This window comes from Cyanistes caeruleus, chromosome 4 (genome assembly GCF_971803275.1).
Source record: "Cyanistes caeruleus chromosome 4, bCyaCae1.hap1.1, whole genome shotgun sequence".
NCBI classification, from domain to species: domain Eukaryota; kingdom Metazoa; phylum Chordata; class Aves; order Passeriformes; family Paridae; genus Cyanistes; species Cyanistes caeruleus.
Genome location: NC_141704.1, coordinates 3,428,037 through 3,440,967, shown reverse-complemented (window position 1 = coordinate 3,440,967; position 12,931 = coordinate 3,428,037). Strand labels below are relative to the sequence as shown.

The 12,931-nt window shown below is 41.5% G+C and overlaps 1 protein-coding gene across 15 annotated transcripts in view; it reads left to right on the top strand.

Moving 5' to 3' along the window:
* Positions 1–12,931, top strand: part of MKLN1 (muskelin 1) — a 108,748-nt gene that overhangs the window by 22,302 nt on the left and 73,515 nt on the right. For 7 of the 15 annotated variants that reach the window (XR_015286046.1, XR_015286047.1, XM_086886388.1 and 4 more), the window contains exons 4-6: positions 1,085–1,173; positions 6,983–7,092; positions 10,891–11,083. Coding sequence is in view for 13 of the 15 variants with exons in the window: in XM_086886388.1 (XP_086742514.1) it covers positions 1,085–1,173; positions 6,983–7,092; positions 10,891–11,083 (392 nt within the window). In the remaining 2 variants the exon portion in view is untranslated. Of the gene's footprint in view, positions 1–894; positions 1,049–1,084; positions 1,174–6,176; positions 6,380–6,982; positions 7,093–10,887; positions 11,084–12,931 lie in introns of those variants that run through there. The other 8 variants (XM_086886390.1, XM_086886392.1, XM_086886393.1 and 5 more) reach the window with 5 other exon arrangements.

Genomic DNA, 12,931 nt, shown 5'->3' with positions numbered 1-12,931 from the left:
CCCAGGCGTAGGGGGCTTCGAAGCTATTAAAAACACAAGTAACCTCCCCATATCAAAACCCTCATTGCAGCCTTAAAGATCTGAGCTAGTCAGCTTCTCTGCCTTTTACAGATGGGTAAATAAATCAAATGGGCAAATGGAAACCTACATTTGTTTAGTTGGATTTGGTAGAGTTGTACTGATACGGACTAAAAAAAGGGCCTTGTGGCTGTTTAGGTTATCCAGAACTTCTGAGTAGTTGGTAATGTAAATTTGCAAGGGCCTTTTAAGGAGTGTATTGTTTCAGAAAGGGAAAGGAGAGTTAAAATTCAGAAGTACATGAAGAAAGAATAGCAAGAACCCGGTGTATTTTGGGAGGCCTACAGAAGAGAAATCCATCTCCAGGGAATGTGTGGGGTACATCATCTGTAGTCAAGCAGGTAGCCATGGACAAACAGGGAATTCTATGTTGCAGGTATCATTCAAGACCATATAGAATCTATCCACAACCCTTCCCACACTTTTGCCCTTGTTAGATAGATCAGTCTTGAAATTTGCCTTTATTGCTGTTACAATTGTGGGGGAAGAGGTCTTTTAGTATCACAGTAATTACTGACATTTGATATCATTTCACTTCTGCTGAAGTTTAACAAAAATCCTCATTTTGGGACCTGTACTTGTATTTTCAGTAAAAATGGACTTAAGATTTTTTATAAATTATACTAAATATTTGATATTTTTAGAAAGCAATGCCCATAAATGAATCACAAAGCACTTTGTCAGGGTGATAACTTTGAGATCTGATCCATCTCCCTCTTGAGAATGGAAGAGTGCGGTTCAGCACATCAGGAGCTGAAGTCTCAGGGTTCCAGGTGCAGAGGAGCAGCACTGATCCAAAGCCAATTCCCTCCCCAGATCCCAGTGCTGCCTCCCAGGCAGGCACAGGTAGGTGGAGAGCAGCCCAGGCCTCGGTCCAGCACGTGTACTGATGATTCAGAGTGGTGTGAAACAAGCTGCGCGTTTCAGGCGTGACCTAGATTGCATTTATTAGCTAGTCCTAAAATACAAGGTAAGATTTAGTAACCTTATTTATTTTTTCCCACAGTGGCTTAAAGAATGATTATAACAAAGAAACATTCACCTTGAAGCATAAAATTGATGAACAGATGTTCCCCTGTCGATTCATTAAGATAGGTAAATGCATTTTTTCAGCATTCTGAGTAGAAAATAATCTCTTCTGATACTTGTGCCTGTCTTGGCACTTGTGACTTCATTGTACTCAGGCAAAGTATCCACAATAGCTGTTCCATTTCATCATCTTTTAGGCTGGTTAGATTGGAACACAGTGAAGTCCTGTTAATAAGAAATAATAGGTTCATAATTTAGATCCTGGGGAGTGAAAGCAAAATAGAGCAATTTTCAGAAATACAGCTGTTGAGTCAACTAATTGCGGGAGAAGCTGCTTACTGTCCTCCTATGAATTGCTATATAGAGCTTTAAATAAATAACTAAGCTAAATACCAGTAAAAGTTTCAGCATTGACACTCCTTGAGTCTGAAAAAGCTTGAAAAGTTCTGTTCTCAAACATGTTCTCAACACATAAAGCAACAGCAGAAGCTTCCCTTGTTCTCTCCCTGCTGCTTTTATCACAATGTCTCACTCACCTCTGGCTAAGGATGACCCCCAGGAGCAGGGAAGGGTTGTACCCCCTCATGTCTTGTTTGCTTGGGGCAGGGGTTGGGGGGTGCTTCCAAAGGCCAGATACTGGGGCATGTGATGGCAGCAGGTGAGGATATCTCTTCCTTGCTTTCTGCAGGCCAGAGAGAACAAGAGCCTTACAGTTGTTGGATTTAATCCAAGGGTTTGGAGCCTTTCAGCTTGCTCAGTAAATTTATCTTTCCCTTCCTACCTACTGAGATAGTACAAGAATGACTGGATTTAAGCTAGCTGTTTAAGGGTAAAAATAGAGCAGGGAGGTAGTTGCTGAAAAAGGAGATAAGATCCTGTTGGCTAATTTAGATGAATTTAGAATTGTTTTATGTGTTGGGTAATTCTTTTGCCAAGACTCTGATGATAGTGGCTATTTAGGGGCTCCCCTCGGAGCCCTTTGCTCCAGTGTGTTCTTTCTGAATCTCCTCATGTTTGTCAGGAACTGAAAGCTTCAGGCTGGGAATCCAGTAATCGTTTGTGGGGTTTCCTGTTCTTAGAGAGGCAGAGGATTTGACTGTTCACTGGGCTGGTTTCTGGCTGCTGCTTTTGGAAGCAACTGTAGCACTTGGCTTTAGGAAACCTCAAGAGTCGCAGAGGAATCAAGTTAAAGGTTGACTACATCAGGGAAGTTAAAGAATTTTTAAAAACTTTATTTTTTATTATTTATTTTGAAGCTTCCAGCATTAAGTTTTTGGAAAATTATTATTTTCAATGGCTGAAAACCAGCAAGTAGTTCCTGGAGGGCTAAAGTGGCCAGTGGAAAGATTTCAGGCCGCTTCTTTGGATGTGTAAATTGTGTTCTAGGAAAGTGTGTTCTGATGAAAAGAAGTGTAGCTGTGAGCTGATACTTGTTATGAAAGTGAAATGCTGATTAATTTCTATTACCAGGATGTTTTCCTCTGTAATTACATGAGTACTTTGTTTTCTTGGGATGGGATCTTTATGTAGCACTTTTCACAGGGGCATGTAGTGATAGGACAAGAGGAAATGGTCTTATCTGAAGGAGAGTAGATTTAGATTAGATACTAGGAGGAAATTCTTGAGGGTGGTGAGGCTCTGGCACAGGTTGCCCAGAGAAGCTGTGACTGCCCCTGGATCCCTGGAAGTCTCCAAGATGAGGCTGGACGGGGCTTGGAGCACCCTGGGAATAGTGGAAGGTGTCCCTGCCCACAGCAGGGGGATGAAGGGATGGTCCCTTCCAACACAAACCATTCCATAAATAAACATTATCTACATTAATATTAGCTTTGCATTGAGCTGTCACTTCCTCACTGGTTATGATTTGAGATGAGTTTTCCTTTATAGCCTTTAATTTCCTGAAACTGCCTTCCATGAAGAAATTCCTGTGCTAAGACAGAACTGGAAATGATCTTTTCACCCAAACCTATGAAAGCCTCTGGTTGATGGCTGGTGTCATTTTGTTGATGAAGTTGTGAGAGCATTTTTTGCTGTGAAACAACTGCAAAACACTGTTACGAAATTCTGTTATTTTTCAGATTCACAGCTTGAAAATGTTTTGAGTTTGTTAAAATTTCCAAGCTGCTAGCCAAAGTAACTCAAAATTTCAAGCACCGTGCTGTGTTCCTTGTAACAGTGCCAGGAAACTACGCCAAAATCTGCCCTTTTGGACTCTCAGGGACTGACAGGGTGAAATCCCGCTATCAGTGAGGTTTGGGTTTGGGGGTTCACAGCACTTGGATCAGGAATTGGCTTTATGATTCCACAGATCAGCACAGGGACCTACAACAGCACTGTCAGTAACGCAATGGTGGGGTTTATATGGGGGCATGGGGCAGAAGGAACCATGGGGACATTTGGGAGAGGGGAAGGTTCCTGCTCCAGCCTCCATTTCTCATGTATCAGAGGAATTTTCAGGCTCATAAAATACAGGAAGAATAACCTCTCTCCCTCTGTCAAGAAAAGCCTTGCACTTCTATTACTTTAATTACTTCACCTTCAGTTCCTGAGCACTGAAATGCCCAGTTGTGCAGGCTTTTGACCTACTTGACAGGTAATTTTTACATTTCATGTAGCACCTCATTAAAGAACTGGAGAGAGGGAAGAAGATATTTATCTGGACAAAATATCGAAGAATAATCTTTTTCATGTCTGTGGGCTTTGTTTCTGGCTCTGTTCTCATTATTCCTCCAAGCAGAGATTTTTCTGTGCTGTGTCCTTGAAAGCAGAAGGTGTAAAGTCTGATTGCCATGAAAGAACTTGAAAAATGCCAGGTGTAATTCTCATTTCAGTTTGTTACTAGCATGAGATTTGGTAACTAGGCTTCTAGAGTTTTAGGCTTTGATAGAACAAAAATGAGGGATACTTTTTAAATGGATATTTTTTTATTTTTTCCAAGCATACCTGTTTATATGTCTGCCTAGACAGATGAGGGACACAGAAATTAGCTTGAGAGAGGTATTTAAAATTACTGTTTAATGCCTTTTCTATTCTCTTCTCTACTGTAGAGTTGCAGTCCTTGTCTAGGTGTAGCTATTATTGAGAAGTATCCCCTAAAATCATCTTTGTATGGATTAAGAAGTGTTAAGTGACTCAAATACCTTCTGTTTCTCAGAAGAATATTGATGTTTTTAAAAATCATTTTTCTTCTGCTGAGCTTTTCTCGCTGTGGAGTGACAACTCAACTGTTCTGAACAGTTGCAAATTTAGGATGGATTGCTCTGGTACCTGCAGGAAAAAAAGCATGGTGAGGTGGCTTTATGATGAAAAGTAGAGGAATTATATGGCTTTAGGCTTTCAACACCTTTGATAGTGGTGCATTTCCATCTCAAAGGTGTGCAGAAGAAAGTGCTTCCATGCTGCACTTAGTGCCTCCTCTTTCCAGGTATAAGTCAGATTGTGGGTGCTCTAAAGGAGATTTTTCTGAAGATCTGAGCACTCCTTTGGAGGCCTCAAAAAAGAGAGGGCAGAAGAAAGGGTAGCAAAGGGTGAGAGTTGTCTCCTGGGAGCCAGAGAAGAAGTTCAAAAATGAGGGGATGATCCAGCAGAACACTTCAACTTGCCTAACTGGAATAGAAATCACATTCCAATCTCAACCTCCAGCTTTGTTTCTTTTCCTGCTCCTATGGAGTGGTTGACAAAGTTCAGGTTCACTTTTCTCTGCCTGTGCAGTGCTGGGGAAGTGTTTGCTTTCCCTTCCCTGTACAGCTTAATGTGTTTTCTTCAGAAAAGATGGTTTCACCATAAAAATCTTGCTGTTAAAAATCACAGTTTCTGGTGCTATATTCCTTTATTTTGGTAAAAAGGACTGTTGGAAGCTCTGAGTTAACTGTGGGGAAGACAAATGTCAGTGTGGATAGCTTTGCTTTTTCTTGTGGTGAGAGCTGCCCTGGATTCTTCTGTACATCTCAATAACTTCTTAGGTGTTGTAGTTGGTTTCAAAGTTAAGAGGGTGAATTTTTAATTATTTCTGAGAGCAGTTCCTGTAAGTTCTGAGGAGAACTTTGCTGAAAAGAAACAGAGGTGGCTAGAGAAGGTGGTAATACTTTAGTTTGGAAACTGGCATCAGGTTTACCATCAGGAAATGTATGGTCTTGGCCTATTTGAGGTGGTCTGTGGTTTAGTTGAGTGTTTCAGTTCAGTGAGCTGATGGATAGACTTTGATGTTTATAGATGACCAAATACCAAATTTAACCTCAGTTCGGTCTGGTCTGTGGGTTCAGGTCTGAGGACAGATCAAGGATGTTATCCTTAGATGTGGTGGTTTTTTCAGACTGCTGCAGTAACGAGTAGGATATCTGAATTTAGCAGCAGTCATGTTTTATGGTGTTAAGTTACCGTATTGGCAGCGCTCAGCTTGTGCAGAGGATGAAAGTCAGCAAGAGGGAAGTTTCCTGGGCAGAGTGTGGCATGTGGGTGGGAGACAGGTGACTCTTGGTTTTTCTGACCACTTCACTTCTTTCTTGTCTCCACAAACATGCACCTACAAGGAACTGCTCTGAAAGCATCACACTGTGTGCTGAATGATCAAGTTTTAAAAAACTGTTTGAAAAGATGGTTTGAGTGGTGTAACACAGAAAGTACCTTCTTAGGGATATTAAAATCTGTTGAGAGTTGCATATACAAAGTCTCTTTGGATCTTGGCTGTTCCCAGAAGTTATTGTGAGTCTTTAGCAATAGGTTTGTAAATACACCCTCTAAAACTTAGAAAATCATGTGTTTGAACATGTGCCTTGTGCCCAAACACATTACAGACAATCATAGATGTAGTTTGTTTGAAGTATAAATACTTAAGTTCCTGTAAGAGCTCAAGAACAACTTTATGATGAGTTGGGGTTTTTATTTCCTCAAGGAGTATGTCAGAAAAACATGAGTTCAACAGGTTAATCTCAGTGGTATTTCATGGTGGTTTGAAAGACAACAAGCAATTTCTCTGTGGCAAAAATAGTGGAAGGGAGGAGGTAGTGGACTCCTTGCTGTTGCTGGTAACTGCTCATTCAACTTTAATACTGTCTTTTCCTGTTTATCAGTTACAGTCAAATAAAAAGGAAACAAAAGTATTTGAAATGAAACCACTTGATTTCACTGCAGTTTTAAGGAGTCAGAGTTCACACACAAGTTTTCTGGGAGCTGGAGTTGCTTCAAAAAGCAGAACCAGGTCTTAACCTGCAGATTAACCACAAAATCAGTTCAAGGCCACAGATGTTAACCCAGAGTGGTAGAGAAGCTGTAGGTAAGAGGCTGTAATGTGTTTCATAGGTCTTTTAGTATTTCAAGTCCATTTGTTTTAATATTCAGATAAAATAGTATCAGCAAAGAAACTGCACAGATTAAAGCTTTAAAAAAATAGAGTTTTTAAATTGGAAATTGACAGTTATCCCTCCCTCCCTCCTCCACAACTTGCAGATGTTACTAATTTTGTAAAATGTAAAATACCCAAGCTTCTTGTCTTCACCATTAGGGAAAATAATTGTTGCTGACAAATGGGGAAATAAATGTACTATGAGGAGCAAATACTGTCGCTAGTATGCTCGTGATTCCCATGCTTGTCAAAGCTTGTTGCCTCTTGGAGCTGTTTTTAATGATAGTGTTTTTGCTCTTCTGCTTAAAGCAAGCTTCTGCTTTGTAATGATCTGCTGTGTTAATGTTGCTCAGCACAGGTTGCTTTAAATGACAAACTTGAACATGATGCATTTGGTAATTTTCCTAAGCTAAGTTAAATGAGCTAGAACTTAAGTCAGAAACTGAATTTTGTGTAAACTTTAAAAACATTCTGTTGCAATAGTGATTGTTTGATGTTTATGCATACTTTTTCTCCTTTTCCTTTCTTCTCCAGTTCCACTTTTATCCTGGGGACCTAGCTTCAATTTTAGTATCTGGTATGTTGAACTAAATGGCATTGATGATCCAGATGTGGTCCAGCCGTGCCTCAACTGGTACAGCAAGGTAGGCCTGCATTTTAGATGCCTGTTTGTTTGAAGATTCCCAGTCTCAGAATCCTGTGAAACTTCTCTTACTGGAGTGATGTGACCTTTTAATTCCTTGAACAGCAGCTATTAAAACAGCAAACAGGCATAGTTGAAACCCCATGGCTGACTTTGACCCTAAGGGAAACTTTCTGAATTTTATCTGCTTGTTCTCTTTCAAAAACCAACAAAACAGCCCCAAGAAACCCCAAAACCACCAACATCACCCAAAAAACCTGCCAGGTAGACATCACAAGAAGAACATAAAAGAAGGGAGCACTGAGCCGAAAAGGACAATATTAGGAGAGTAGTATTTGTGTTGGAAAGGAAATGAATCTTAACAAAACCAGATTCCATTTCTCCTTCTTCTTGCCTTCTGATTCTTTTCACTCAAGTCCCTGGACTCCAGAGCCTTTTGGGTTACAGATGTAGCTTTTATTACAGGGTATAAAAATGACCTTTTTTAAAAGAGAATCCATGTTGGTGTCTTAACTTTAGATGTTTCCCTCTTACTGTCTTTTTGCTGAATACCTCAGAACACAGTGGGGCTGGTGCCACTGGACTGTGGGATGAGATGATTTATGCCATTTGTCATTTGATAGAAAGTTCAAAGGGTTCTAAACTTTATTTTTATAACCTGTGTTTAATTAAGTATAAGATATGCCTGTCCTGTGGGAGGGAAGTGTACACTACCAAGCAGAACTCATTGATACATTTTGTGCATTGGATCTTCTGGAAGGATTAATGAAACTCATATTGTGCTGCAGAGAAGACATCCTTCCCAGCTGAGTAAGACTGAGTAGTGGAGCAGTGTATCTCTGCTTCCAGAAGGAAGAAGTTAGAAGGGGATAGGTATTGTGTGTGATGAGTACTGAGACTCCCTTACCAGATCATGATGCTGTCATATGGTGAAGAAGCCGTGTGTGACTGGTGCCTGGCTCGTGCTCATTTACACCAACATCATGAGCTGCTTTGTGGAGGATTTAAATAACCAGCACAGTGGAAGTTGTCTGGAGCTGCTTTATGGTTCAAGTGGTGTTGTGGTCATGAGTCAGCTGATGATGGATGTCCAGTTCTGAAAAGTCCAGTTGACAGAAGCTGCTAATGGTTTTCCTTTTGCTGGCTCTGCACATGGTGGTGTGTCTGGCAGTTTGGACCAGTTGCTACGAGCAGGAAGCTCTGATTTTTTTATTTTTTTTTGGTCAGGAGTCATGCAGTGATGATGTTTGTATCTCTTTTGTTCCATCTTAGCCTGTGGAATCGGCACTTTTCCTGGTCAGCATTGTGTGTAGGGACGGCTTCTTCAAGGGGTGCCAGCATTGTTCTCCTAAAGCTTGGAGCCCCAAAGCAGCAGTGCAGAGACTGAGTCATGATGGTGTGGGCTCTGCTAGGATCCACTGCCAAGTTTTTGGTGATGAGTGCATGTGTCACTGATGTCACTGTCTCACAGGGGAGAGGCCACTGATGCTGGATCCACAGAGAGGGATGTGCTGTCCCATATTTAGGGAAAGGCAGAAAGGTTGACCTGCTTTTTCCAGTTCTTTGAGATGGTGGGAATATTTTCATGTGTGTTTTTGGAAATCTCAGAGTCTTTGAAGTATAATAATTCTTCACTGCCTGTGACATCAGATGAGAGGAAGGTTCTACACCACATTGCCCTTCCTTTTTGTTTTGTGCCAACAAAACCATCCTCTCCTGTGGGGTGTGGAGCTGGGGATAATGGATAAGGACAGAAACATTCCTCAGCACTCTCTCCTTGCTGTCCAGCTCAGCCTACTGCCTCCAAAAAGCCTTGCCCCTTTTTCATGAGGCATGGACATAATTCAGCACCTGAGAAGGCGTACTTTATCACTGGGTACCACTTCTGATAATGAGCATATAAGTATTTTTAATTCTATGAGTTTATTTGACAGTGTTGATGTCTTAGTCTCATGTTCTTGTTACGTTTTTAACCATAGGAATTATTTACAGCTTCAGATCAAAGCTATTATTTGGGTTGTCATCTCTTTAAACCTGTATGACAGCATTTTAAAAGGAGCCTTTTATATAGTTTTTATCCACTTTTTTTGCTTAAAGCAAGTTTTTGCATTTAACTTCTGAAGTACCACTGTGGAGTCGCTTGAATATAAACTTCTTTGTTGCATCAAGTGGCCAAACTCCATCTGAGTTGTTCCCTGCTTTCTAAGCCAAATCTTATCAGTCATAAGAGGCTCAGTGGAAGGGAGGAGGTACCCTCTGTCCTAGGTCTGCATTTTGTCTAATTACTAAACTGAGGGATCTAAAAACCTGGAAGCTGGTAGTTACTGATGTGCAGTTCTCCTTTTGCTTGCTATCCCTTTGTACAAAAAAGTCTAATTTGATTTTGGCCTTGACTCGTGCAAGTGAAGATTTGTTTAAAAAGAGTGTCTTAGGCATCTCTTGGAAAGAAAAAAAATGAGTTGTTTTTTGCCAGTTGTGCTGTAAAACTATTTTAGCTTTAATATTCCTTTGCTACAGCCTTGCATTCTTATCGGTACATGTCCTTGGCCTTTATGTGGGCTGGGAACTGGTTTTCTAAAAATGCATAGTTCTGGCTATTTGCAGCTGTGAAATACTGATGGATTAAGAACTAAAAATACAGCGCATGGCCGTGTTTCTTTTTAGCTGCTTCAGTTTATGAGATTCTTGCTGTCGAGCCATTATTTTGAGAGCACTAATTTTTGTTGAATGTCTGTGTTAGTTCCAGGTTTTTAGAAAGATTCTATTCATTTAAATACTATAAACTTCACTTTTTGCAGTAATGTCCATTTAGGTCTAAAATCTTTTGTCTGTAATTTAATCAGTCTTATAGATGCTTAAAGTTACATTTGTTTCTTACCACAGTAGTTGTGTATTAAAGATGGAAATTGAGATTTCTTTTTTCTTTAATGCCTTAGAATTTAGGCTTGAAAAGTCTATTTAAAAAAAGTGGTTCTGCTACTTACCAACTTAAAAATCTGTGTTTCTTATGCATCTTGTTAGCAGCTTTGAAAATTGTAGCTCTTACTCAGAGTTTACTACTCCCTCGTGTGTCTGTGCCAGGATGTTTGACCCAGTGTGGGTTTTCTCTCACCTTTCTCACCCCTTCCCACAGCTAAGTGGGAGATGGGCAGCTGTGGCTCCATCCGTGGTGCAAAAGCAGAGGTTCTGCTTCAAGATGCAGGAGAATATTTAGAAGTTAAAACTTTGACGTGCACGTAAATCCTTGGTGTTGCTGATCCCAAACCCTCACAAACCTGCAGGATTTGGGGTCAGCCTTCTGCCTTTCTGTAGCAGGAGTGCTGGTCATTGCAAGTATTTCCATTCTCACAGCTTTTTTTTTTTCCTTCTGCTTCTAGAAAAGCTGTGACCTACTTACTCTTCTAAATTATTTTGTTATGTAAGAGTCATACAATCAAATTATGTAACGCTGATAGCGAAGGCTTTTTCCTGCTCTGTGCTTCGTGTAGGCCTTGAACAGCAGGGCCAAGCAGATGGGGGGGAAATAATGGTCACCCCAGAGATCTGGGACACCGTGCACTCTCTTCTTGTATGCTTATTAAATTGGATGGTACCAAATTGTATAATTTCTATACTGTTGGAAAGTAAATGCCTGCACAGCCTGTGATGCCTCTCATGCTGCGCTCCGCCGTGAGCTCGCGAGTTGTTTGTGCAGCGTGGATAAGACATCCTGTCTCTGGGCAGGTTCACAGGTAGTTGCCAGCAGTGCTGGTCAAAGGAAAAATCTCCATGTCTCACAGGTTTTCTTGTGTTCCAGTAGTACCGTGAACAGGAAGCCATTCGCCTTTGCCTAAAGCATTTTCGGCAGCACAACTACACCGAGGCTTTCGAGTCGCTGCAGAAGAAAACCAAGATTGCTCTGGAACACCCCATGCTGACAGACCTGCACGACAAACTGGTGTTGAAGGGGGACTTCGATGCTTGTGAAGAGCTGATAGAAAAAGCTGTGAATGGTAAGAGAATCAGAGGAATCTGATCCATGAATTATAAAAAAAGCACAGTGAAATATTACCTTCTTTTGAATGTTAGTGTGCTTAGTAGTAGAGTTGGCAGGTCCATGTGTTGTTTCATTTCTGGTGTGCTGTCAGCTTTTAGACTTGTGAGTGTGTGTGTGTTGAAGGATAAAAATTCATGAAATCTCTTATCACTGCAACTTTTGGAGTCTCTTTCTCCCAGAGATGACTAGGAGGTGCACTTGAGTGGGTAAAGACAAGTTCTTCATGTAAGTGTTGGCAAGCTGAGGGTGGGCTTAAACTGTCAGGAAAGTCACTGGAATGGTGAGCAGGGAAGCAGAAGACTGGAGTTCTCAGTGGTGATCTGGATCATGGTTTCTGGTTGGAGCTCATCACCGAGTTGGTGTTCAGGCAAAAGTTTTCTGCTGTGTTTGGATGAGGAAGCTCTCTTTGCTTTTGGGAAAAATAATCCTTGGGGAATTGTGTGGAAGTCAGTGACTGGAGGCAGAACCTGTTTTCCTTTGCAGAGTGGGACCTTGGCAGGGCAGTCAGTTTCATTGGAACTGCTATTAATTTTTTACTTGGAAGCTTTCTACTTAAAAACACAGTGTATAAACAGCTCTCAACTCCTATGAGGGAGATGTACTCTGTCTTGATCGAATAGGATACAGAAAGAGTGGGGCTGTTGCACTGAAGTGACTCTAAGGACCTGTGCAGCAGTTTTGGATTGCAGTCTGATAAAACAGAGGTGCTCTTGGCTGTGGGTGTAGAGCTTTTTGACTCTGTGCAGTCGCTCATTGTGGGAAACTTGTACTGGTGTAAGAGGAAAACTTTGTGTCTGATGCCAGTAGAGTTATGGACTTAGTGAACCAATTTCATGGATAGCTGGCACCAGAGATGTTACTCTCTGGTTCTGGGCTAATCGGTAATTTTGTAATACGTTTGGAAAGATGCCAGTGTACCTGCTTCACTCCCATCAGCATGGTTTGTACCACAGAAGCTAGAAGTGGTTCTCAGAATGTGATGGAAATGATAGCTTGAAAACCAAAGGTTGTCTTCCATGAAAACCCACCATCTTTTTGTGATTAAGCTATTCAGTTGAGCAGTTTTAAGGAGGTTATTACAACAGGTCCTCCAAAACTGCAGTAAATAGTTTTCTATGGGTTTGGCTCAAGGTTTCTCTTCCGACAGAGCAGTGCAGACCTGCCCTGCGCTGAGCTCCAGGAGCAGCTACACAAGCACTGGGACTGAGAATTGCCATGTTCATCGTCATCCTCCCGAGACAGCAGAGTGTTGGCTGGGCTGGGAGCGTGAGCAGCTTCCTGCAATGCAGGGGCATTTTGCAACTGGCAGCTTCCTCCTGAACCATAAGGGCAGGGGAGGATTGCAGGCTGGAAAAGCAGCAGGGAGCTGTTTCTGTCTGTGTCTCAAAGACACGAGTGCCTGGAGGGAGCTGATGAGCCCACCATGACGTTGCAGCAGCCAGAGGAGTGCTGTGTGCTGATGGTGATGATTTTATCATTGCCTCGCTCTGCTGCCTTGGCCATGGCTTAATCTCAGTGCCTGGAGGCTGTCCTCTTTCCACTTCATTGCAGGCTGGAGTGGAAATGATTTCTTGAATGGAATTTCACTCAAAGTCTTAGAATGTACTGAAAAAGTACTCTCAAAAATGGAATTTTTTTCTTGGTCACTAATGAAGTGAATGTTTGTAGCCTCATTTTTTGAGCTGTTATTTCTTAATTTCTTTTACTACTTAACGTATGCTGAGAGTGGGGCTGCTGTCAGCAGTGCTTTGCTTTTCCAGGTGTGGAAGTACTGTCAAAGGACCAGCCTGGTAGGAAACTGTAG